This window comes from Hippopotamus amphibius, chromosome 2, assembly GCF_030028045.1.
Source record: "Hippopotamus amphibius kiboko isolate mHipAmp2 chromosome 2, mHipAmp2.hap2, whole genome shotgun sequence".
NCBI classification, from domain to species: Eukaryota; Metazoa; Chordata; class Mammalia; order Artiodactyla; family Hippopotamidae; genus Hippopotamus; species Hippopotamus amphibius.
Window position 1 is genome coordinate 71,480,960 of NC_080187.1, and position 27,429 is coordinate 71,508,388.

Here is a 27,429-nt window from a genome sequence, read left to right on the forward strand (position 1 = left end):
TTTGCAGGTCCAGAAGGAAAAGTTAGGATTCAAAGTATTGCAGTATATACCTTTCCATCAGTCACTTACTTACTCATCAGCTAATTCATTCAGTCAATATTTATTAAGCATCTACTATGTACCAGATGCTAGGATGACAGCTAAAGAAGAATAAAGGTTGAGTTTATTCCCATTGCGAGGATTCTCAAATCTAGGAACTGAGATAAATGGAAGACATAAACACACCATACAGGGACTTCCCTGGTGGCACAGTGGTTAAAAATCCGCCTGCCAATGCAAGGGACACAGGTTTGATCCCTGGTCTCAGAAGATCCCACATGCTGCGGAGCAACTAATCCTGTGCACCGCAACTACTGAGCCTGCGCTCTAGAGCCCGCGAGCCACAACTGCTGAGCCCGCGTGCCACAACTACTGAAGCCCACGCACCTATAGCCCATGCTCTACAACAAGAGAAGCCACCACAATGAGAAGCCCCCACACGGCAATGAAGTGTAGCCCCCCACTCACCACAACTGGAGAAAGCTCTGCGTGCAGCAACGAAAACCAAATGCAGCCCTGCTCCGCTCCGCCCCGCCCCCCCCCCCAAAAAAACCCTACAAACCAGAGTCCAGTGACTTCATGAATAGGACAAAGTGTTGTGAGACACAAAGCAGGGAAACCAAAGTCTGATCAACAGCCATCTCCTTTGCTCGCTTCTTCTACACAACTCTGTCTCAGCAATTGGGAAGATTGAATACTCCTTACCGGTTCCTAACTGGCAGAAAACAATTTCATATGGCTTGTTCACAGCTGGAGCCAGAGAACCAAAATTACCCTTCAGCATCAGCTTGCAGACTGCAAAGCCCAGGGATAAGCATGAGACACCTCTGCCATTACTATTCAACTACCTGACGTACTGAGTACTAACAATGTGCTAGGCTCCATGGTAAATGGTGGGGAGGAGACCAAGTTCTGGCCTCAAATGCTCACAGCTGTTTTGTAATCTGATAATTGTGCATGACAAACCTCAGACCATAACTCTGAAAATAGCATGACTGTAATCACAACAAAATGGAACAGCCATTGGCAAAATGTGTTTTACACTTATCACTTCCAGAAGGAATTCTGTAACACTACTAACGGAAGAGAAGAGAAAAAACTCTCTTAACTTCCTGTCACTAAGCCTCTAAATTATCATCATCTGCATCCATCCCTTCCTCCTTTCTCTTTTCCTGTTACAAAGTGTTCCACCTCTTGTCCACAAGTGACCCACTCCCACATCACCAGACACTTGGCTCTAGTTTTCATTTTATCTCCTTCACTTTCAACTTCTCTCTACCTATGCCAGGCAAATGCCTCCCCTCAGCATTTAACATATTCAAGTCTTAATTTCATCTCAAAAAAAAAAAGTCCTCGTCTACATGGTCTTTACTGCCTTCTTAGCTCAATTTAGTCTGGCTTTTATCTCTAAAATTGTTCTTTCCGGACTTCCCTGGTTGCACAGTAGTTAAGAATCCACCTGCCAAAGACAGGGGACATGGATTCAATCCCTGGTCTGGGAAGATCCCTGGTGCCATGGAGCAACTAAGCCCTCGAGCCACAACTATTGAGCCCATGTGCCACAACTACTGAAGCCCAAGTACCTAGAGCCCACGCTCCACAACAAGAGAAGCCACTGCAATGAGGAGCCCACACACCGCAACAAAGAGTAGCCTCCGCTTGCCGCAACTAGAGAAAGCCCGCACACAACAACAAAGACCCAACACAGCCAATAAAAATAAATAAGTAAATTTTTTAAAAATTCAAAAAATAAAAAAATAAGTAAATAAAGTTGTTATTTCCAAGGTCTGCAATGACTTCCTAATTATTAAATCTAATGGCTGTATCTAGTTCTTATCTTCATTAGCAGATGCAACATGACTGACCATGGTAACCTATAAACACTATAAACTCCCTATAAACACACTCTTCCCCAGCAGGACATTATTCTTCCTTGTAGTCTTCTAACCTCTGGTCAATCCTTCTTATCCTGTATGTTGGACTCTTGTCCAAACCTTAAATCATGGTGTTCCTCCTAGAAATCTTCCCTGATTCCCCTGGAATCAGTGTTAGGATTTCCTCCCACATGCTTCCATTGCACCCAATGCTATTTCCTCAAACACATCCCATCATTCATTCAACAACTGTTCATTGAGAGCTTCAAACATGATGGCCATGGTGTTAGGAGCTGAGAATGCAGATGTGAGCAAAAACATCCACAGGCCCTGCTCGCAAGGCGCTCACAGTCTAATGGGAAAGACACACTATAATCAAATAATTACACAAACAAGTGAATAATTACACCCTGGGATGCATGCTGTGGAAGAAAGGATCAAGGACAATGAGACTATAAATAGAGGAAACTTAACTCTCTCTTCATTAACAGGGCAGGGGGGCACTAAGGCAGTGGTGGGGACTGATGTTTGGGCTGGAATCTTAAGACGGAGTACATGCATGTTGGAGGGAGGGCATGAAGAGTGTTCCAGAAAGAAGTACAATAATAATAGGGCAAGAGTGGTACAAGTTAAGGCTGGGAGACCCAAGGAGGCCTCAGCCCATATGGGATCCTGAAGAGTTATCTAAAAATTTGGTTCCTCTCCTAAGAGCAGTAGGAAGTCATTGAAGGGTTCTGGGGCGGGGGTGGGGGGACATAATCACACGGGCAGTTTGAAAAGATCACTTGGTACCGTGTAGAGAACGGATTGGAAGGGACACGAGTGGATGAGGGGAATACCAGTGACAAGGCTTTTTCATAGCACTCGAGGTGAGAGATGACAGTAGGTAGGGCTAGCGGGGCAGCAGTGAATGGGAAAAAAGTGGTTTGATTCGAGAGAGATAGGAAGTAAAGGGGCACAGGATCATACCTAGGGCTTGAAGAAGATAAGAGGATGAGGATATAAGGATGTGAGGAAGTGAGGGTGACACAGAGAAGGGTCACAAGAGCAAGGATCTTCTTTAGACAAAGAGAAATGTATCACCTTCCCTTAGATTCTGCTCACCTCGTCCTTTCTTCTGTGGATCCCAGGCCCAGTCATCAGACTCAAACTCTCTGAATCATCTAAGACTCTCTTCTGGTCTTGCACCGACTCTTGCCCACTTACCCCTAGTCACACCTCATTAAGATCAATATTTCTAAAAGTATTGTCCCAGAGGGGCTTCTGAAGAGATCACAAAATAATTCAAAAATGCAAGTCTTTTCTTTGGCTCCTACAGGCAACTGAAGCAAAATTCCAGACTTTGATTTTTTTTTTTTTATGGTAACTGAGTTATAAAGGAGTACTAAAACTTGTTAGTCATAAACTAAAATTAGCCTTTAACTGGAGTTCACAGAAGACTCTAATTCAGTCCTCTACTAAGAAGTCTGGCTGCCAGGCAATGTTTGGCAACGACGCAAAACTCCTCTTACATATACACATGCAGCCAGTTGGAATTGTCGAAATTTTCAGGAAGGACAGTTTGTTATTGGGGTGTTACCGGTGATGTTTGGAGCTGGTCATGGTTTATGGTGCCTGACATTCATGCAGTTTAATTACAAATTATGATTCATGGAGCTTCATCATGATCAATTTAATACGCCATGGTTGTTGGATTAACTCTCTGGAGCAGAAGGATAGACATCTCTGACCTTATCTCCTGCCACTTTCCTCCTCCCTTCCTTGCTGATCCAGAACATGTGTAAGCAAGCTCCCATCTCAGGAACTTTATACTTGCTATGCCTTCTGTCTGGAATGCCTTCCCCCCAGATATCACATAGCTAATTCCTTCGCTTCCTTCAGGTCTTTCTCAAATGTCACCGCTGTGAGGCCTCCCCTAACCACTATGTTTACATCATAATCTTCTGGTTCCCTGAACTTCCAGTCCATTTCCCTGATTTATTTTTCTTTTTGACACCTATCACCATCTGATAAACTATATATTTTACTTATTTGTTTATTGACAATTTATCTCCAACTAAAAGATAAGCTCCATGAGAGCAGGGATTTGTGTTTGTTTTGTTTGTTGCTATATCACCAATACCTAGAGCAGTACCTGGCTAGTAGGTGCTTGATAAATAATTGTCAAATGAGGATATTTATATCATCAGAATTTTTTCCCTCTGAATTTCGAATACTCAGCTCTTAAGGCATGGGTACATGTGGTTCAAATTTGAACCATTCATGGCCCTACTCCCAAAATAGATATAAACATAAACCCAGAAATGTGTGCTTCTACAGTGACATTTCCTTGTTATCACTCCCCACCAGTCTCCTCATCCCAGGCTCACCCCTTTCTATCCTTCAAACTCACTTGGGTCAAAATTTCCAAGGAACAATGGAAGCATTCAGAATTCACATTCAACTCATTTTCAGAATTTAATATATTCCAGGCATTTTGCTAGGTTCAGGGGAATCAACAATGAATGAGACAGACATGATCCTTTCCATCAGAGTGTATAGTCTAGTGGGGATATCGCCCTATCCTGCCTCCAGAAAGGGGACTTAATCCCTTATAGAAGAATATGATGGGCAAACTGAGATACGATATATGATTACAAGATATTAAGAAGAGATTTGGGGTGGGATGGCATGGAGCAGGTGGCAGCAGACAGAAAAGACTGTACCAGGCAAGCATCAGAAACAGCAATTTCAAAGGCCTAGAGGTGAAAGACAGTGTGGATATTACTTTCCAGGAAGTGAGGGCAGTTCAGGTGTGCTGGGACTGAAGTAGGGTGGGTAGCAAAGGCTAGGTCTGGCAAGGTCTTGCAGGCCATACAAAGCAAGTTGGACTTTTGGGACTTTATCCTGAGAGCAAGAGGGAGCCAATAAAAGGTTTGATCAGCGATGCAAACAATGGAGTTTAAAATCTTCTCTGTCCCCTAACAAACCCAATCCTGATCTTCCCTCTCCATTGCAGGCATCCAAATCATAGCTTCCCCTCCCTGAAGCTTTTATGCTGCTCCTGCATGTCTCTCTCCCTCTCAGCCCCAAGGATCCCATCCTTCCTTATCTTTACATGCCTGTGTTCTATCTCCCTCACTGAACAGAGTTCCCAGACTACGGGGACTTCTCAAGGCTCTTTAGGCTGTCTCACACCCAGCTCACCACTGACCCAGACTGGGCCTCACGAGACAAGAGGGTGATGAATACAACCTAGCACAGTGCAGCTTTTGCTTACACCCCACACACCAATGTTTACCCTGTTCTAAAACAACCCTTCCCTCCAGGGGGCAGCACTGATGTGGGCAAGGCCAGTTGACCTGGGTTTCTGTCTCCTGTCTGCTGTCACCTCTCTCTGCTCTCAGTTTGCCTAGCCTCTAATGTCTCCCCTAATGGGCTGGAGAAACTGATTCCCAAGGTTGTTCAAACTGCTAGAAAAATCTAATCTGTAGTGACGGAAAGCAGATCACTGGTTACCTGGAGCTTGGAGGTTGGGGAGAATGGACTGGGATGAGGCACAAGGAAACTTTTGGGGGGTAGAGGAAGTGTCCTATATCTTGATTGTGGTGCTGGTTCACAAGTGTATAAATTTGTCGAAACCTGTCAACATGTACGACTAAAATGGTCCATTTCATTGTATGTAAACCAGACCTCAGTCATGTTGAATTTAAAATAAAATGTATGTAAATTAAAAGTCAGTAACCCCCAACTTCCCTGGTGGTGCAATGGTTAAGAATCCGCCTGCAACCCCCCAAAAAAGTAAAAAAAAATAATAATAATAAATAAATAAATAAATAAGAAAGAATCCGCCTGCCAATGCAGGGGACACAGGTTTGAGCCCTGGTCCGAGAAGATCCCACACACCAAGGCTCCATGCGCCACAACTACTGAGCCTGCACTCTATAGAGCCTGCGAGCCACAACTACTGAAGCCCGTGCCTAGAGCCCGTGCTCTGCAACAAGAGAAGCCACCGTAATGAGGAGTCTGTGCACCACAACAAAGAGTAGCCCCTGCTCGCTGCAACTAGAGAAAGCCCATTGGCAGCAATGAAGACCCAACGCAGCCAAAAATTAAAAAAAAAAAGTCAGTAGCCCCAAGCACAGTACATGAGCTTCAAAACACAGTTCAACTCCGACATAAAACTAGGGCAAGGCCATATGGGAATAGCAGCTTCCCCATGGTTGCAGAGATCTAAGAATGATAGGTGCACCTGCTAAGGAAGGCAAGGTGAAAGAAGCAAAGGAGCAAAGGCTAATAATACGGAGGAGGCCAGACCCAAATATGTAAAGTCACAAACAGCATGCACACAGATTTGGCCTCCAAACCTCAAAATACCTAGGCCTGAGATAGTGTTTATTTAAGAATAAGTAAATAGAAACCCTGCCTCACAAAGCAAGAAAATGCACATTAGTCCCGAGATGATAATTCATGAAGGGTTTGGAAAAAGTGACACTTGAAGGACTGAGTGGCTTCACCACAGAGAGCTCCCCGAGAAGCTGGGCCTCACCTCTCCTTCAGGCTGAAGGTGGATGGGTTAAGAGGGGAGGGGCGACTCTTGGGTTTCTTGTGAGAAGGGATGACATCTGTCCAGGTGGCAACAAGGACAGTTTGGAGGGGCCAGTTTGGAGTGTGAAGTGTGTGAAAGGGGATGGGAAAGGGGTCTCTCTCCTCTTCTTCTTTGCCTGAACTCTCTCTCCTCACAAGTCTCCCAACACAGAAGATCTGAACCATACTCCCACACATAACCTGTTCTGTGTCTCCTGTACAGTTCTCCTGTATGCCCTCTGTGAGCTCCCAAAGGCCTGTGTCTCCACCCAGCCCAGCACTGGGCACTCAGCAAGGGGCAAGAAAAATAATTTCTTTAAGACCGTGAGGGCAATGAGGGACATATTGGTAAGAGTGGCAGTGAGGGGACTTAATGAGGAGGCGCTGGTCAGGGTGGGTCTGTGGAGTGAGGGAATGGAATGGTGAGAGGAGGACAGGTGAAAGAGTGGTAGGAAACAGTGGGTGAGGGGCAGCGTGGGAGAGGGGGCTAGGATGAGTGGAGAGAGCAGGACAGGGTCAGAGGTTACTGGGAACACAGGCCAGGAGTCACTGAGGGATGGAAGTCAAACGAAGATGAAGGATCAGTAGCAGAGGTACGATCAGTGGTCACTGGCAGCGAAGGTCAGAGGTCATCGGGATAGAGCAGGTCGAGGTGTGTGTTACCTGCTTACGAGGCGGTTGTTTGTGGGGCATCTTCGAAGAAAGCAGGAAGCACCTCAACACTTGGAGCGCTTACAAAACGCTCCCCCGCCTGAGGACAAGAAGTTTGTCCGTTCCCTCAGTCACGCACAGGAAATCCGGATTCTCTTTCACTTCAATTCCCAGTCTCAGAGGTTCTTTGGGGACAGCCGACGTTGTGGGTCCCCGCGCCCTTGCAGAATGGAATCGGCTCCTCCCTGACGCGGTTACCCAGCAACTAACCGGCAGCCAGGGCGCAGGCGCCTCTGATGCCGCCTCTCGGCTGGAGGGGAAGGCGGGGCTGGGCGCGCGGGGAACCACCACCTCCACTAAGCCCCGCCCCCTAAGGCTAGAAGACCGGCGGTCTCGCCAGTCGGAACTCCGGCATGTGGGAGGGACTAGGGCGCCCAGACACCGCCTCCTCATGAATAATGCAGGATTCAGGCGGTGTCCCGGACCCGGAAGTGGAGTTGCCGAGTCACCGCAGTGGCTGAGCTGCTGACAGGAGGCGGCGGCGGAGGAGGAGGCGAGGCAAGACCTGCGGCTTTGCCGGGCCACGGTCGCTTTAGCGCTAGGCAAGCTGACGGAGCCACGCCGGCCTCAGCCCTCTTGCAAACCTCCCGCCCCGCGCCCACCCCTCGATCTGCCCGACTAGTCCGGGGCGGCCTAGTCTGCACCACCCACCCGGCTCCTGGGGCAGCCGCCCCGCGCGGTCCCGTCGGCGTCCCCGGCCGCGCCCGGCCCCCGGCCCGCTCGCCAGCCGGCACCATGATGGAGGAGATCGACCGGTTCCAGGTGCCCACCGCGCACTCGGAGATGCAGCCGCTGGTGAGGGGGCGGGCGGCGGGCAGGCCAGGGCCGGGAGGGGGCGCTGCCTGAGGGGGAGGGAGGGAGTCAAGCCTTGGGGACTGTGCGGAGGGGGCGCCTCAGATGGGGTAGAGAGCCGTGAAAACGCATCGCCGGGGGAGGGAGACTTGCAGGACGAGAAAACCGTGGGGGAATACGTGGGATGACAGCACAGGGGCCTGTAAGGGCGGAGAGCAACGTCAGCGGAGGCAGGCCAAGGGAGCGAGGGGGAGCGCCGTCGGATGGAACCGAGCGGGAGCACAATGGTGCACACCGTTAGTGGGGGCCCGGAGCGGGGAAAGGAAGGGAACTGTCTTGGGGCACCGCGGGTGGCAGGCCCAGGGGGCTGGGATAAGAAGTAGCGAGGCGTCTAGACCTAGAGGCCTGTGATGCTCAGAGCGGGGGAGGGGGCCAGGAGCAGTCAATCTGAGGGACGGGAATAGGTTTGTAGAGGAGGAGGGGACTGCCCGCCAGTTCACAGGCTACGGATGCGAACGCAGGGCCGGGGCCGAGGACTGGTGGGGGCAGGGGGTCCACGCAGGACCCGGAATTCCGTTCTTCTCCAGATGAGAGTGCAGTCGATCTAGGCTGGGGGTGCTGGAGCCGGGAAGGAGACAGCACGGCGGCGAGATGGAGAATCCGGGGCGCAGATGAGAGAGCTGGGGAACCGCGGGAGAGGGGGCGGGGCCGCACTGGAGCCGCCTGTGCCCACAGGTTCGGAAAAGCCCCCAGTATCCTAGGCCTACGTGCTTGGAGCCCTTGCTCGGCGCCGATCCTGCCGCCTGTCCGCGGTCCCAGAGTCAGGGAAGAATGATGTCATCGCTGCCGGCGCGGAGGGCTTGGAAGGGGGAGGGCGATGCACGGAGGCCAGCGTAGGGGAGACCATACCCGCTGGCCACAGTCCCGGGGTCTACCTGATTGGCTTGTACATCCGCCGGGCGAGAGGCGCGGAGGCCTAGCGGCGGTGTCTCTCCAGCGGGTATAGGGAGAGAGAGAAGGGAGGGAGTGCCCCGGCTCTGTTTGCTTTGCTTTTCTTCACCTTTCCCACTTGGTGCCCAGGTGAGAGCTGGAAGGAGGCAAGGCAGGCCAGGAACCTGAGGTTTGGATGCCCTATTCTCTGAGTTCAGCTGGAGCTGAGCAGAGCTCACCGAGTCTTGAAGATTTGGGGCTCCCTAACCTTCTTCCCTCTGTGTTAGGCAGAGGTGAGGAACAGGTTCTACCCTTCGGCTCCCCGCCCCAGGCTGACAGATGTGCTTTGTGGCTTTCTGAGCAAGTAATCTGTCCATTACAGCAGCCAAGACAGACCTTGGCAGGGACTCATGACTGATTCTAAGCCACATCTTTTGGGGGATGGCAGACAGAATCATTAGCAGCCACCTAGCAGGAGATAAGGTGTCTTTACCCCCCTTTGTGACTACTTAGACAATTCTAGAAGCCCAAACAGAAGCTCTACAGAAGTGTTCAATATTAAACTGGGGAGAGAGATGCTGCTGGACTTTTTTCCTAGCCTGATGCCATCATTGGATTATTTGAGGGCCAGAAAATCCTGGTGAGAAATCTGTCCCATGAACTTGAAGAACTCTGGGCTGGGCTTAGAGAATGTTCCTTTCTAAATTATCGTTCCAGCCAACCTGGCTTATCACATTAGATTGCCCTTCCAGTTCTAAGTATCTAACCAAGAATCAAAAGGGAGGGCAGATGAAGGAGGAGGAGGAGGTCCAAGTGAATCAGAAGAAAGCAGTGAGTTGGTTCTTGCCTCCCATCTGGGGTTCCTAAGAAGGGAGGCAATAGCTCTCCAGGGAGAGGGGAGGAGGAAGGGGTTACCAGACTCTCTCAGCTGTCCTTGATATCCTGTTATTGCCTGACATTTTCAAAGATGGTTTGAGTGAGTAGTAGCCTCAGAAGACTCCTGAGCTGCTTCTGGTCTGTGTGGCGCTGGACTAGAAATACTTATGGTAAGGAGGCACTTATCAGAAAAGCTGTGACTGCCTCCAGACTCTTTTCTTGAAGGCTGAAGGAGCCCTTCTCTGCAACAGGATATTTGGTTGAGGTTGAATGAGAGCCTTATAGAAGTAGCAATACACTCTTGGGGGTCATAGCCATCGCCCTGCGGATCTCTGCCTCTCTACTTCTGTTCCCAGGTCAAAGTCTAGAGGATCCCCAGAACTCCTTAACTGCTCTTTGTATTAGTGGGACCAGCAGAATCTTGTGTGGAGTTTCCCCAAGAGTGTTCATTTCGGGGCATAAGTAATCAAGGTGGCATACTGCAGAAGAGGAGGGCAAAGTGGCTCTTTAGGGGTGTTTGGGTAGACCATAAAAAGTAAGGTCTCAGACTCAGCTGTGACCTATTTCATTTTTTGCCATTATTTATTGAGACCTCTAGGAAATCTCTCTTCTTTGGACTCAGTTTTCCCATTTATGAAATGAAGACAAACTATTTCTTTAAAGTTTAAACAATAGCTCCTCACTCTTCCAAAGAATATCATAGCGACCTGATATCATTGATTCGGCAAATTCATTCACCAAATATTTATTGAGCACGAACTCTGTTCCAGGTACTACACTAAGTATTGGGGACACAGTGGCTAGCAACATAGACACAGATATAGCCCTGCCTCCTGGAGCTCACAGTCCAGCAGAAGTTAGTGATCTTGCTCACCCCCACAGTGTGAGTCCCTCTGAGGGCAGAGTGGGGACTGTCTCCTTAAGCCTTAAGGGAAACAAGGCAATGCTGATGTCAGTATCATTGCCCCTTTCTGGACCAAACTATACTAATAGTGGCCTGTCACATGGGCTTGATCATCAAATAACCTTCTCCCACCCATAGTGGCTGGAAGAATCCAGAGGCCATTCCTTACTTGGAAAGGTGAACTCTAGATGGAAAACATCTTTTTTTATTATTTACTTGAAAGAGAAACTTGCACTTGAAAAGGAGGCCTAGGGGAGTGGCAGGAGCTGGGAGAGAAGGCATAGCTAGCAGCTCTGGGTGTTTCCAAGGTGCTAACTTAAGCATTAGGTCTCAGCCCGTGGGAGGAAGAGGAAGAGATCCCTGCTCTGTTGTTGCTGCTGCTGTTGCCACAGCTGCATGGAGCCTCCTGTCTGGGGTGGGAGTTTGCCTGAAGGGAGTTGCCTCCCTCCTTTCCTCATCACACCAATTATTTAATTGGCCTGGCTGCATCTCAGCAGCTGAACCAGGCCTGGGCCTATCCCTGAGAGCTCCCCAAGGTCTCTTTCTGTCACCTTATGAAAGGAATGAGAGCTCCTCTTGGAGACCTAGTCCCTGGGCTCCACTCCTGCTGTGTCTATCTCCTAGACAATCCTGAGTGTTTCTGAGCACAGCTTTTCCCAAAGAAACTGCCAGGGATAGGCACACCTTGTATGTCAGTCCACGGCCAAGCCACATACCTTCCTGCTTCCAGCTGTCCAAGGCTCTCTGTTGAGCAATTGGGTTGAATTTGGGCTGTTGTTTGTATGAGCAGCAGGAATAGGCTCTCTGCCCCTATTGTCTGTCTGCTGGGCGGGTTGATACAGCCTCACAGTCTGTGTCTTCTCTTTGGCTATAATTGGAGAGGAAGAGATTTGGTGGGGGAAAAAAAAAGGCATATGGCGCCAGACAGGGTCTCTGTGCACTTGTGAGAAATACTAGTCTGGCCTCCCTGAAACCCAGGTTGTCCGTTAACTCATTTGTTTAGTTCATGAGCATATATGCTCAGTTCCGGGTACTTTACAGGTAAAAATAAGTGAGATCTCTCCAGTGGGTGGCCAGGAGAAGGATGGGCTTAAATGGCTACAGGAAGGTTTTAGATACATATTAGGAAAGAGTGGAGATCAGTGAAGGGCATTCCTGGGAAAGAGTGACACCTTCCTTAGGAGAAGATGAAGAATGCTGAGATTCTGACCCTTTGACCACGTGAGCTTGGAAAGGATTTTCAGACTGCTCCCGACTCTTGGCACTTAGGGATGGGGATGGTCAGGACTTAGTTTAGTGAGAGGGCCACAGCAGCTCCTGAAAGTGGCAGAGGGAACATTGTAAAGCTAGTGAGAAGCCACTATGGAAATTTTCTTCCTTCCTTCCTTCCTTCCTTCCTTCCTTTCTTTCTTTCTCTTTGTTTCTTTCTTTTCTTTTATCTTTGTCATTTTTTTTTCTTTGTGATTTAGAAGATCAACTGTATTTATCTATTTGTTTGTTTGTTTATTTATTTATTTATTTCTATTGGGGTATAGTTGTTTTACATGTTGTGTTAGTTTCTACTGTATAGTGAAGTAGAGTTCCCTGTGCTATACGGCAGGTTCTTATTAGTTATCTATTTTATACATATTAGTGTATATATGTCAATCCCAATCTCCCAATTCATCCCATCCTCACCCCACCCCCTGCTTTCCTCCCTTGGTGTCCACACGTTTGTTCTCTACATCCGTGTCTCTATTTCTGCCTTGCAAATTGGTTCATCTGTACCATTTTTCTAGATTCCACATATATGTGTTAATATACAATATCTGTTTTTCTCTTTCTGACTTACTTCACTCTATGACAATCTCTAGGTCCATTCACATCACTACAAAGGACCCAATTTCATTCCTTTTTATGGCTGAGTAATATTCCATTGTGTATATGTATCATATCTTCTTTATCTGTTCATCTGTTGATGGACATTTAGGTTGCTTCCATGACTTGGCTATTGTAAACAGTGCTGCAGTGAACATTGGGGTGCATGTGTCTGTCTTTTTGAATTATGGTTTTCTCTGGGTATTTGCCCAGTAGTGGGATTGCTGGGTCATATGGTAATTCTATTTTTAGTTTTTTATGGAACCTCCATACTGTTCTCCATAGAGCCACTATGGAAAATTGACCTACATGTATTCTGTGGTCTGGGAGCCTTAAGTTGCCTCCTTGTAGTAAGATGACTCTTCAGTTTAAGGGTGGATTCTGCTAGTGGTCCATGTAGCTCATGACCCAGTAGCATTTCTCAGGTTCTGGGAAGAGGCACACCCTTCTCTCTCTTCCTATATTGTGAAGTGAGGATCAGGTTTGCTCAGGCCTTCAGCTCCTCCCTTGTTGTGCATCTCCTCAGTCAATAAACATTAAGTCAATAAACAAAACATTACTTTTTGCTAAATGTTGTGCGGAACTCGATAACACAGCCTCTTGCTCCAGGGGTGGTTATGCAGTCAAGACAGGTCGAGGCATTCAGAGTAACGCTCACTGTAAGAAGTAAGAACCAGGTCCAGCAGGGCCAAAGGAAAACAGAAAGGCCTCTCATCAGGTGGTCACTGAAGGCTTCACAGAGGAGACATTGCTGAACTGGCTCTTAGAAAAGGACTAGAAACTTGGCAGACCAATAAGAGAAGGTGAGGACAAGAGTTCCAGGCAAAGGGCACAGAGGAAGAATCGAAAGGGTGCATTTGAATGAATGAAGGGTTATAGTTAAGGGAATAACATGATCAAATTCGAGTTTAGGACTGTCACTCCAGTAGTGGTTGAGAGATTGGAAAAGGTGAGATTGGAGGTTGGAAAACTAATATGAAGGTGGGTACAATAATAGTCTAGGCAAGAGATGATGAAGGCCTACACTAAAGCAGAGAGGAGGGGACATATATACAGATACTAATAAAGTGGAATAGGCAGGATGTGCTACCTGTTTGGAGGTAGAGTGGAGAGGTAGGGAGTCAAGGATGACTCCCAGGTTTCTGGCGTGGATATCTGGATGGCAAGTGGTACCATCACCACACCAGGAAATTTGAGGGAGTATGTGTACCTCTTGGCTTCAGGGACTTCTTACATGGGAGAAGGTTGCTGTTTTCCTTTGTTTTGCTGCTGAAGCCACAATCTGGGGGTTATGGGGGGCCCAGGAGTCCTGCAAAACCAAAGAGCAGAGTGACACTAGCCCCACAGCCTCAAAAGGATACTGAGAAATGCACGTATCTGCCAGTGAATACTTTTCCCCTGTAACCTGCTTTGATGAATGCAAGTGAATTGGTGGCAGTGAGGAACCATGGTAGGTGTTTGTTTTTTGTTTTTTGCTTTTTTTTCCCCCAGCAGCACTTTGATAAACGAAAAATAAAATCATTTGTTGGCTAAGAGAGTGCTTTATGTTGCAGTTTCTGGCCTTGCTTTTTACATCATTCTGGTCAAACCTATGGTTTTCTGACTGATTGGTTGAGCTGGGCCCTTTCACTGATTTCTTTTGAATGGATGTGTGAGTTAGACTCTTCACTTGCAAGAGTCAGAATGGAAAAGCACATGTACCTCCTTCCTCTGAGACCAGCCTGGAAAGCTGCACTTGGTGTAGAAACAGCACCCAGGCTGCTATCTTCCAGGCAAGGTATGCCAAGGAGTAACCTTCTGGGTTGAGATTGGGGTGACTTGGCTTTTCAAAAGCCCCAGGTGTAGCCTCTGCAGGCAGGCACATGGTACCAAGAGGCTACCTGACTCCATAATAGCTGGGAGTCCAGCTGTGTCATTTCTAACCCCCGGCTGCCTACTGCCCTTGACTGACGATAGCCCAGAGTGAACAGAGCTGGAAAACAGAGCTTTCACTTGAACCTGAGTAGCATCAGGAACCCTCCACCTTCCTTGAGAGGGCAGACGGAGCCTTGTGTCTGGAAAGGGAACATGGGAGACCCTGCTTCTTGGCTTAGCTGCTTCATGCCTTCCAGCAGACCCTGGGAGAACTGGTGCAGGGAGCCCCAGAGGTAGCAGGAAGCAGAGAATCAGGCTCAGGGCATATACGCAGAGGTACTGGTGGAAGGAAGCAAGAGGCATGACTCAGTAGGCTCTCAAGTCATTGTTTCCTAAGAAGACTCTGGTGGGAAACTGGCCTACTGGGCGGGAGAAAGGAAGGAAGGAAGGAGGCAGATGTGGGACTAGCTCTGGATCTGGCTCTGCTCAGGAGTTCAGAAATTGGCACATGACCCATAGGCCTCACTGTGGGGCAGCTGAGTGAAGTCCTGGGGTTTAGGGAGGGACTCTGGAGTGGGGAAGTTGTCTAGGATGGAGGGAGGCCCAGAGGGTCTGGCCTGGGGAATGGGTAGATGGGGGCTAGTAGGAGATCCCTGTAGACTTTACATTCTTAGGAGCCAGTTCAAGCAAATATGTACTTGAATTTGTTGTTGTTATTCAGGGATGTCAAATTGAGGATCAGGTGGTTATGCTTCTTGAGGGTGAATTTTAAGCTTCTGGATGATGATGATGTATGTGAGTATGTGCACAAGTAAAAAGGGACTAATGGCCATACAGAATGTTCTCTGAATGAGCATTCTAGCCCTGGGAAGTATTAAGTATGAGAAGAGGCCACACCCAGGCAGAAATGAGCCCAGCTACTGTGGTTCCTGGCCTGGTTTTGCCTGTTTTCATCACAGACTCTTAGCTGTCATAACCAGAGTCCACCCCATCTATCTATTTGTAACAGTACCTGAAGGGGTACTTTAACTAAGATTTATTGAATTAATTGCAACCAAACTGTGGAGTGAGAACAATATATATATTTTACTATGTAGTTAACTTAAACATAATTATGTATAAGCTATAAATGATTTATAGTTCCCATGTTAATTTCCAATTTTATCCTTATAAAGGAATTAGTGAAGCTCTCAGTCAAGCATGGCTCAGACCAGCATTTCCTATAGCATATTCTTAGGAATAGTGCTCCTTTGAGATACTTTATGGGGGAGGGGAAAGGATCTATAGACAAATTCCTTTGGGAAACCCTATATACTCTAGCCTATCATAATGTTTACTAGCATTTAAAGACTCTAAGAAGCCCTGCAATAAAGAAATCTTTCCAGCTTTGTTTAACCCAGTGTTTCTCAAGCTTACGTAACTATGGAACCTTTTATAATGTTACATCTATTAACATCTTACAGAACCATTGTGTTTCATGGAATATTCTTTGGGAGACTCTGACTTAGAAATTAGTCTGTCTTCTGATTGGGTCTAGATTTCTATTCTTCCCAGCTCTTTTGAGCCTATATTATAACCCATGCCATTTTGCACCATGCTAGTTTCTAATGGGATTGTTGCTGCTTTGTCTCAGAGTCTGAACTTGTTGCCATCAGTAGGAAGTTCTTAGTGAACTTTGGTCAGGTGCAGAAGCAGATATTAACTGCCTAGTTTTTCTCAAGATAATGCTGAGGGGGGTTTACTTCCCTTAAAGTCCCTCTATAAATGCTGCTTTGGTGAAATCAGCATTTTCACCGTTAACTTTTTTTTTTTTTTTGACAGCTTCATTGAGATGTAGTTCATCTACTGTACACTTTGCCCATTTAGTATTTTACTTTTAGTCCTGGTGTGGCTGCTGCATGCCTCAGTTTTACTCACCCCTTATGCCAGTACCCACTGATCAGTAGTGACTGCCTGGAGCATGTGTTAAGGTAGATCCTGAGGCTGAGTCCTGGATCAATGAGAAATGGTGACATGGTTGAGTGTCCCTGTCTGCCATAGTCTTCAGTGGGGGGAACATCAGTTCTAGGGTTCTGCTTGACATCCTGGATACATGAATCATCACAGTTACCCTAGGCAAAGAACACAAGAAAAGAAGTCTCCTGGAGATGATAGCCGGCTTAGCAATCTGTTTCACTGAGAGTTGGTGTCTTAGGATATGGCTTTTTAAGAAATGAATGGAGAAAACTGAACTTTCTACCCTGAATTTCAGCATGGGTTACTGGCTTGATATAAAGTTAATAATCCTTTGGAAACAGGCCATGTAAGAGGGAATAACCTTGGCTCTGCTGAGCAGATAAGAGGGGAAAAGAGGCAGATTCAGAAAGATATCTCATAAATATCTCATAAGGGGTTGGCCATGCTTAAGATGAAACTATAAGCCCTTGACCAAAGGAGCAAGAAGTAGGAGTAGGCTACGAGAGGATATCTTTAGGCCAGCAGTTAGTGGAGAGAAAAGGCCCTACCATGGGCTATGCAGCCTTAGCACTCTTTTTCCCAGGCTAAACAGGCTTTGTTTTTGTTTTGTTTTGTTTTTTGTTTGTTTGTTTTTATACATCTTTATTGGAGTATAATTGCTTTACAATGTGGTGGTAGTTTCTGCTATACATCAAAGTGAATCAGCTATATTTATACATATATCCCCATATCCCCTCCCTCCAGGCTTTGTTTTTTCCTTCTCCCATTTTCCTGGAGTCTGGTTTCCAAATTCCTAGTCATCCTGGCTGCTCTAGTGGGTACTTTTGAGTTTCTCACCCCTGGAAGTAGACACAGACCTCTCCATGTGATCTGACCAGTACAGATTACGGTGGGGCTGCCACTATGCAAAATATTGATATTGTATTTCTATTATTATTGTCAGTTGAGGTTTCATCATCATATTTAGTAGCTGTACGTATTGTTATATTGAACTCAGGACACATCTGAAATAGGGTAGCTCTTTGCCTTAGCAATGTAGAATCAAGGCAAGAACCTGGAGTGACATCTTGGGCTAGGCTGGCTGCTCATACAGGTGAGAGCCCACTGGGGCTAGTGAGGTGGTGGTTTCATACTTAGTAGAAACTATACCATATGTGTGTAATGTGACTCTTATTCTCAGAGATATAGCTGGCTGAATTCAGCAATGTGGAATTTAAATAGGAATCTAGCTAAGGTTGTGTGAGTGGGTAGACTAGGGTAGACCTTCAAAGAGAGCTAGTGCTTATGTGGACAGATGCTTAATGAAAGTCCACTATGTGACATAGCCACCAACCAAGCTAATGTGTTATCAGGGTATGTTAATAGAAGTTGGGGGTTCAGGTCCTAGGAGGTGATAGTCCTGCTCTGCACTGGTCAGCACCATCCAAAGTCCTGCATTTTGTGCTGATGTCATTAGTCAAAAGATGGAGGGACTAGAATGATGAAAGTAGTCAAAACCATGCCCTGTGAGAATAGTTGGAAGAACTGAGGCTGTTTAGCCTGTAAACACAAAACAAAAGCAAAAACAAAAACTTAGAAAAAGAATTTTAAGGTTTTCACGTGCCTAAAGGACTGCAGTTAAGAAAGGAAAGATGGTTAGACTTCATATCACCTGTGGCTTCACAGGGAGGAACCAGGGCTGTTGGGTGGGAGTGTGGACATGCTTCTATCTCTGGACTCCTTTGCCTCTTGTTGCCTGTGGTAGCAGTTCCTAAACTGGGCCAGAGGCCAGGCACCTAGAAGACACATTGCTTTTTGCAAAATTCAACAATTTTTGTAAAGCAGGAGCTAGGAACAGCATTCCAGCAACAAACATGTCTCTATTAAGTATGTGAAATGTAAACATGCCCCCTGAAATTCAGTGTGGAGCTTAGTATGAGCAGCACTTTCCTAGTTTTCTGTTAATATGTGTTTGCTAATCTTTCCTATCTTTCAGGGCCAATCACAAAAATGCTACCTTCTTCATGCATCCTTTCCTTTCCTTCAATAAGGTGTGAACTCTCCATTCTACCTGCCCTGTGGCCCTGAAACATTGCCTTTGTGTGAAGGTTATGGATGCAGTTGTCTTATCCTTATCTTAAATTCCTTTTTAAGGTAGATGCAAAGATGTTTCCAAAGCACCTGAACCCCACCTTGTGCAATAGATTGGGAAAATAATTTTTGCCTGTGTTACAGATATGCAAGCAGAATTCCACAAAGATAAATAGGCTTGGCCATTACCCAGCTGGAGGTTGGCATGGCCCAGATTAGAACCTGGGTATTCTGATTCCCAGGCCCATATTTCCCTCACAATCTGGGACTTAAGTTCTTCTGCATCAATTTAATTTCTCCACTGGCTTTTGAGGCATCTGCACTAGGTTTTTGCCCTTCCAGCTGGCCATACATTCTACCATTCATGCCAACTTTCTTCCTAGTAGGTCCAGCCAGGCCCTTCAACTCCTCTTGTCTGTTGGCATCTTGAGGCCTCTTCTCTTAAATATTCTCTCCCCTCTTCTTCTCTGCCTAGTCCACTCCTACCCATTCTTCAAAGGTCCATAGAAACTCCACTTCTCCAGGAAGCCTTCCCTGACTATTCTAGTGAGTTCTCAACCAATTCCAAAAGCCTCTATAACCTCTAGCTTATAACTTGATACATATGCTATCCTGATTTGGAGTGTCCACTCTGAGGTGTTATGTTGTGAGTCACATCACCCCAACTCCTCTTTTAACTCCTCGGCAGATAGCTTCTGCTCCTAAAGCTCACAGTCTGACAAAGAAGAAACTCACTCTTGTGAAACAGAGCTATAGAGGACTACAACTGCTTTCTTTAAAAATCTATAAGAGTGGAAAATAAGTGATTCTAAGGAGGGGAGCAGGAGAGACCCAGAGGGGGATGACTGGTTGGGAGTTCGTTAGCGGGGTAGAAGGTACCTGTGGGGAATTGTGGGAGAGTCAGAGGGATACATGAATCGGGGCACTCATTTATTATTCAAAAAATATCTTTTGAGCATCTGATGTATGCAGGACACTATACCAGACACAAGGGATGATATGATAAATAAAGCAAACATGGTCCCTGCCTTTATGAGCTGACAATCCAGTGAGAAAGAGAGACACTAAACAAATAAAATGCACAAACAAAATTACAGTGACAAACTATGACAAGTGATAGAGAAGACATGAGAGAGCATAATAAAGTCTCCCATATTAGATTGGGGATGTCAGGCAAGGCTCCCATGAGAAAGTGATGTTTGAGCTCAGACCGCGGGGTGAGAAGGAGCCTGAGTGCTCTGGTAAGGAGGGACTTGCTTCTTGCTCCCTAGTGGGGTGGGGGCTCCCAGCTGAGTTTGTAATCTGAATTGCTTACAAACTGGCCTCTCTCCATCCTCTTCCTTTGCACCAGGAGGTCAGTTTTCAGGAGTGAAGGACGTAGGAGAACATGGGAAAGCCAGTCCTGCCATCCTCCCATTGGTAGCACAGCTGATGATTGTGCTGCCCACTTTGTTGTGAGGCTGGAAAAGCTATTAATAGAGTTGTGATGCGTAATATTTAGCAAGCAAAAAACTTTGCTGATGAAGAACTCTGACCTGAATCTTCCACCATTGGATGACTTGCACACATCCTCCTGGAGATGGAAAAATATATATGGAGCTCTTAGAGAGAGGGAAGAGTGCCAGCCTGGATATCCTGTTCTTTGTGCTTCAGGCATGAGGTTCACACCTTCTCCTTACCACAAAAACCAAATGCTACAAGCTATTCTGTCCAGAAGCAGGCCTGCCTCTGGTGGGAAAGCCAGCAGTCACATTGGCATGTAAATTGCAGCAGCTGGTGAGAGGGGCCTCCACTGGGCCTCCTGCAAATCCCAAAGGGGTTCCCTGAGGACTTCAAGTTCCAGAAAGTCCTCTCTGCTCTCAGCGGGCCTGCTGCTTCCAGCCCTGGCTCAGAGGAGATCATAAGCTTAGAGAAAGGCCAAGTGGGAATAACGACATAGGGAGGTGGTAAGTAGTTTAGGGAAGAGGAGGGAAAATTACATGGCGTCAGGGAGGGAGACCAAGTTGGGGGATGGTAGAAAACATTGGCACCAAATGGAGCCAGTCAGCTCCCAAGGTTTGCTCACCTATCAGCCTCCCTATCGACCTCCTAATGGAACTTCATGTTTCGGATCATTCATTTGCCAGGGGCAGAGCTACAACAGCCAGGTAGTGTTAGGGAACTCCCGTGAGAGGAACTGGTCTGAGTATCCTTGGGAGGGGGTGGGTGTGCCGAGATCAGGGAGAGCTAGTGAGGAGCCTGGGCCTCAGGGCAGGACTGTGCACAGCCCTGGTAGGAAGGTGCTGGGTACATTCTAGCTCTAGCCCTTTTGTTGTGACCTTCGACCAGGCTCCTAATCTTTCTATTTATAAAATAAATCTATGAAATAAATAAGATCGTGTACATGAAAATGAACTGTGATTTACTGTATCATTTCTGATCTAAAGGTTGATGGTAATTAAGGGGTTGGTGATTTCCATTTTTTGCATATGATTCCCAAGGGAGCTTTTACAGGAGAGGGTAAGAAGATGGTTAATTCTTCTTATCACCAGATGAGAAGAGTGCTTGGCCTCCTTGACAGGGTCCTGATTAGGCCAGGCAAGAGATGGAAGTGCTCTGTGCTCCCATTGATTACCAGAGGGGCTTCCATTGAGTGGGCTTGGGCTAGAGAAGGCCCTGCCCCTGCCCCTCCCAGCCATGGCTGTTGCAGAGTCCTGTTGGTGGAGTGGGCCTTCCTGGAGAATCTCACCACTGACACTAGTGGAGGAGGTCCTGCTGCTGTTTCAGCTCCCAAAGGCCAGCTCTCAGGGCTCAAGAAAAAGATTTGAAAAAGTCCATGTTGCAGCTACCCTCCCCATAGGTCAGTGGGCTAGAGAAGTGGGCAGTTTCCAGTCTGCAGACCTTCTTCAAAATTTTAAAACATTTTGCCATGGAAAATTTCAAACATATATAAAGTAGAAAAAGAAGGTAAAATGAACCCCTCAACTTAAATAATTATCAACCTAGGACTAATCTTGTTTCACCTGTACCCACCCACTGGATTACTCTGAATAATTATTTCCTTTATAATCCTGTATCTCCTGTATTTCTTCAAAGTGGTAATTAAATCTCAAGATCTGATCAGATTCTGATTAAACTTTTTTGTGAAAGATACTTCCAGAGGTGGTGCTGTATATTTCCTATTGCATCCTATCAGGAGACGCAGGACACAGCCCTACTTTCTGTGTTGTTCAGATTGATTACTGGTGTAGTTAGCCCGATCCCTCCCTCACAAAGGTTCCTCTTCAGCCTTTCACCTAATGTTTTAACAGCCATTGATGGTTATCGGTTATCACCTCAGTCCAATCTTTCTTTTTTTAAAATTTATTTTTACTCAAGTATCGTTGATCTGTACAGCAAAGTGATTCAGTTATCCATGTTTCTTTACACTCTTTTCCATTATGGTTTATCACAGGATATTGAATATAGTTCCCTGTGCTAAACAGCGATATGTTATTTATCCATTCTATATATAATAGTTTGCATATGCTAATCCCAAAGTCCTAATCCACCCCTCCCCTCACCCCCCTCCCCTTTGGCAACCATAAGTCTGTTCTCTGTCTGTGACTCAGTCCATTATTTCATCAGGAGTTTCCTTCACATTTGGACAACAGAGAACCCCTGTCAATTCTCTGCTTTTGTCCCCAGAGATATTACAGATCTCCCTAGCCCTTTCTTCTTTAAGTCCTTTTTCTCCCACTGCCCTTATCCTATACCATTGTTTCCTTTCTTATCAACCCAAGATGGCCCTAGGGTGTCTTTAGACCACTTGTATCCATCCCGCTTCACTGTGGACCTGGGTTCTGAGGGGAGGGTCCTTACTTAGAGTCTGTTCTTACTGAGACAGCACTCTCTCCTCATGAAGCTCCTAGGTCTGCCCTCTGTGAGTCCAGCAAGGGCCACACTTGGCCATGCCTGGAGAGTAGAGGCAGCTCCCGTCTCTTCCTCCTCTGGGAGATTGCTCAGCAGGGGCTGGGTTTATTTTACCTTCCCAGGGATTTCTGAGCAGCCTTCTTCTATGCTGAAGAGGGTCTTTCTCACTCATTTCCTGAGCTTCCTGCCCCAGTCTGGGCCCTGGCAGGGACCCAGGCCTGGTTTCCTGTTTAGCCAGACTGTGGGCTGGGAGAGGCAAGAGGAGGGGTTGGGTGGGCAGCTCCGGCACTCTTAGGCCCTTTTCTCTTTCCAACCAAGTTCAAAAACCTCTGAGGGCCGGCACATAGCCACCACCTTCTGGGACCTCAGCATTTCTATGCTGCCCAGGATCTTCACGCCTGGTGTCTCTCCTCTCAGAGGAGAGACTGTAAAGACTATGCACTTCTAAGCATGCATATGCCCCAAACAGACAGTGTAAGCACCACGGGCATGGTGAGCCAGCTAATCAGGAAGGCACACAGAGGTGACAGCTGCTTCCTGAAAACTTGAACCCACCCCTGGGCCCTGCCCCTGCCCACGGGAGTGCTGCACCGCCACCCCCCCAGCCTAATAGCTACTAGTCCCTTAGTCATAACGTCCAATGCAAAGGAGCATCTGATAGTGCAGGAAGGCTGAGAAGTGGAGGGCGGCTACGCAGCAGCCAGAAAACATTAGCTTTGTAGTGACAGCCCTTCTACCCAGTATAGAATTTCTGATGAGTCTCACAGCCCTGGATGCCCCATTCACATTCTTCCTATGTCTAGTTCTTCCTTGGGCTGTGAGGATCTAGAGGGACACATTCTGTCTTGGGGAGAGACCTGTTGCAGATTACTTCTTTGCTCCTTTCTCCTGGATGGCTGCAGCAGGAATTGTGTGAAGCCCTATCCTTTTCATCCCTATGAAAGAAGATATCAGAGGAAAGCATTGCCAGGTAGCAAGGATGCCCAACACAGCACCTTACATCTCAGCAGCTTCCCCCTTGTTCTTACTATGAAGTCTCAAATCCTACAAGGCCTTGTGTGGTCTGGCTGCTGCCTTCCTCTCCAGCTGATCTCACACCACATTAACCCCCATCATCGCACTCAACGTCACTGGCTTTTCCTCCGTTTCTCTGATGTCCCAGACTCCCTTCTGCTTTAGAACCTTTGCTCATGTTGTTCCTTCTGCCTGAAATGCCTTCCCTGCCCCTTCTATCTTCTTTTTGGTTACTGTTACACATCCTTCAGATCTTAGCTCAGCTATAATTTCATCACAGAGGGCTTCTCTTGAACTCTAGCCTTGGTCAGTGGCCGTCTCCTTATTTCACTTTTTACATTTATAATTTTATATATGTTTGTATGATTATTCTGTTCACATGGGACCTTCTGAAGACCAAGTTTTATGAAGGCAGATACCATATCTATTTTTATTTCTCATTCTGTCTCCTGTGCCTCACAAGTTTCCTTAATACATGGTAAACATTCACTAGATATCTGTTGAATGAATGCCTGAATGTATGAATGAACGAATAAATAAATGGATTCAATCTTCTTGTCTCTTTTATTTGGTAACCCCATGTCACACCTGACTATCATATTCAACCGTATACACCCTACAGATGTGTGTCCTGCTTTTTGTGAGTACTGTGTGTCTGCCACCAGACATTTAATTTCATCCTTTCAACAATATGAAGAGGGTATACTCTTAATCTTCAGAGAAGGCAAGTGAGACCCAAGGTCACACAGTTAATAAGTGGCAAAGCCCTATTTCAAGGCCACGTGTGTGGAGTCAAAGCTCATGCTCTTAACCATAACCCTACACTGCCCCCTTTTGGCAGTTTGGAGAGTTGTCACTGAGCACCTTCTGTCACTGGGACCTGGTTAATTTCAACCCTAAACCCATACTTTTGGAACTTAAAGCCCCAAGAAGCCATGATTCAGTTCCAACCCTCCTGCTTTTGGGCCAGACTTGGGAAGGACACAGGCAAGGGAATTCAGACTGGACTCCCCAATGTCCCGAGGTGGATGTGTCTTAAGGTCTGTCTCCCATCTGTTTTCCATGTGCCCTTTGTAGCCTCCCGGGCTTAATGCGTGTCCTGTTTTGAAGAGCTGAGGGCCAGCTGTTGAAATGGCCTGATCAGCAGTGTCCTGGGGAGTAAGCATGGCCTGATTAAGATCCTAGGAAAGATCACTGAGAGGCAGAGAGTTTGTCTCTTTGTGACTTAGTCACTAAAGATAGAGCTCTGGAAATTGGCTTCAAAGCTTTCCTGGGAAATTCAGACTCAGTAAGAGGGCAATATCTCTTGCTGTTGATTAGAAAATCTCCTGTTAGTTAGTATCCCAGGCTTCCTTTGGTGGCCAAGAAAAATTGGGACTGATGAGTACTTTAGACTAGATGGAAACAAAGTAAATAAGGAGAGAGCAACGTAAAACAAAAAAGAGCTACCATTTGCTATAGGTGTCAGGCATGCTGCAAAGCGTTTTGTACATCTATTATTTCATTTAATTCTAACACTGGCCCTGGAAAGTAAAGGGATATTAAGAAAGGTAATTTGCCAAAGGTCATAAAACCAGCTAGACTTAGAACCATATAATCCAGGTCTCTGACTTCAAAACCTGAGTATCCCCCACACCCCTTTGGTATCACAGCCTCTCTGGAAAGAAAACTGGCAACATAATGTGTGCATGCCCACTGAGCCTCTCAGCAGTTCTACTTCTAGGAAGGTATTAAACTGAAGAAATAGACAAGTGTATAAATACTACCCCCCCCCCCAAAGATACTACAATAGTTATAGATAAATATATATAATATTATAACATTATAGCAGTTATAATAGCTGCAACATTATAATAGTGAGAGTGAGAAAGAAAAGAAAGCGAACAACGTAAATCTCCATCAGTGGGGACTGGTTAAATAAATCATGGTACATCCATCCCACAGTATGCATGCAGGCCAGGCTTTTAAAAGAAGGAGGTAAGATCTAATATGGATTGGCATGATAAGATGTTCAAGGTATATATTTTTTATTTTGGTAAAATGCACATAACAAAAAAGTTAACATTTTCACATACATTTGGAATATGGACAATCTGATTCATCTATGTTTAAATTTATATATACAATTATACATTTTAAAACTCTAAAAATAGACAATAAACTGGTAACAGTTCTGACTTACAGGAGAACTTTCACATTCTTCTATGTAGTTGAATTTGTTATAACAAACCAATGTTAGCTTTTCTCTAATCATTTTTTCCCCATTTTAGGAAACAAATGGTAAAAAATCACTTTCTTTCTACTCTATCATGCCTACTCAGGAGATTAGCTCCTGCCTCATAATTCCCACATTTTCCAGTCAGGTGTGCATACCAACAAATTGGTGAGCTGAATTGGCTATGGAAATGCTGCCAGATACCTGTATGCCACTTGTCTGGCCCATCTTGTCCCCGCTGGGCACCTCCAGCTTTCATTGGCCACACTTGATTCAATTCTTTTCACTTCCTTCTCAAGCTCTGCAGAACTCTGAAGATTTCGGGACACAGGGCGTTTCTTTGGGAATAGAAAGCCATGCACGTTGATCAGATACATTCCTGTCTCCTATCCTCCTGTTTAGATATGTGCAGTCTCACCTTCACCATAAAAGAGAAGCATGGGGACAAAATTATTCTCACATCCCCCAAGGTAAAGACATGATCACTGGTGTGTCAGCCTTCTGAGTGGTTGTCTTTGGCTTCTGGCCTTCCTCCCATTAGTGTTGCTGCACATTGTGTTGTGATTTTCAGTATGGCCTTTTTATGTGATGAAGTAGGAAAGGGATCAGGAAACTTGGGACCAAGGTCTGGCTAGGGGACTTCAGGGAAACTGCTCAGCTTTACAGGGTGTCAGCTTTTTTCTCCATCAAATCAGGATAAATAATAATGCTGGATTTTTAGGGCAGTGAAAATACTATGTATGATATGATAGTGATGGGTACATGTCATTTTACATTTGTTCAAACCCACAGAATGTACAACACCAAGAATGAACCCTAACGTAAACTATAGATTTCGGGTGATTATGATATGTCAACATAGGTTCATCAATTGTAACAAATGTACAGACATATCTCCGAGATATTGTGGGTTTGGTTCCAGACCACTGCAATAAAGCAAATGTTGCAATAAAGTGGGTTAAACAAATTTTTTTTGATTCCCAGTGCATATAAAAGTTACATTTACACTATACTGTAGTCTATTGAGTGTGCGATAGCATTATGTCTAAAAAAAAAAAACAATGTGAATACCTTAATTATAAAATACTTTATTGCTAAAAATGCTAACAGCCATCTGAGCCTTCAGCGAGTCATAATGTTTTTGCCGGTGGAGGACTTGCCTTGATGTCAGTGGCTACTAACTGATCGGGGTGGTGGTTGCTGAAGGTTGGGGTGGCTGTGGAAATTTCTTAAAATAAGACAACAAACAATTTGCCACACTGATGGACTCTTCCTTACATGAAAAATTTCTTTGTAGCATGCAATGCTGTTTGATAACATTTTCCTCACAGAACTTCTTCAAAATTGGAGTCAGTCTTCTCAAGTCCTGCCACTGCTTTATCAACTAAGTTTATGTAATATTCTAAGTCCTTTGTTGTCATGTCAACAGTCTTCACAGCATCTTCACCAGGAGAAGATTCCATTTCATGGAACCACTGTCTTTGCTCACCTATGAGAAGCAGCTCCTCATCCATTAAAGCTTTACCATGAGATGCAGCAATTCAGTCATACTTTCAAGTTCCACTTCTAATTCTATTTCTCTTGTTATTTCCTCCACATCTGCGGTTACTTTCTCCACTGAAGTCTTGAACCCCTTGAAGTCATCCTTGAGGGTTGGAATCAGTTTCTTCCAAACTCCGGTTAATATTGGTATCTTCACCTCTTTCCATGAGTCACAAATGTTCTTCATGGCATCTAGAATGGTGAATCCTTTCCAGAACATTTTCAACTGATTTTATCCAGATTCATCAGAGGAATCACTCTCAATGGCAGCTATAGCTTTACAAAATGTGTTTCTTAAATAATACGACTTGAAAGTCAAAATTATTCCTTAACCCATG

At 46.0% G+C, this 27,429-nt stretch overlaps 2 protein-coding genes across 5 annotated transcripts in view; one reads left to right on the forward strand and one right to left on the reverse strand.

Moving 5' to 3' along the window:
• The window catches only part of DNAI1 (dynein axonemal intermediate chain 1), a 60,323-nt gene extending 52,922 nt beyond the window's left edge, over positions 1-7,401 (reverse strand). The window contains exon 1 of the mRNA XM_057721926.1: positions 7,143-7,401. Coding sequence (XP_057577909.1) covers positions 7,143-7,172 — 30 coding nt within the window. The 5' untranslated portion in view covers positions 7,173-7,401. The remainder of the gene's footprint in view (positions 1-7,142) is intronic.
• A 226-nt stretch (positions 7,402-7,627) lies between these two features.
• FAM219A (family with sequence similarity 219 member A) overlaps positions 7,628-27,429 on the forward strand; it is a 54,199-nt gene continuing 34,397 nt past the window's right edge. For all 4 annotated transcript variants that reach the window (XM_057724916.1, XM_057724915.1, XM_057724917.1 and 1 more), the window contains exon 1: positions 7,628-7,985. In XM_057724916.1, coding sequence (XP_057580899.1) covers positions 7,926-7,985 — 60 coding nt within the window. In that variant the 5' untranslated portion in view covers positions 7,628-7,925. The remainder of the gene's footprint in view (positions 7,986-27,429) is intronic.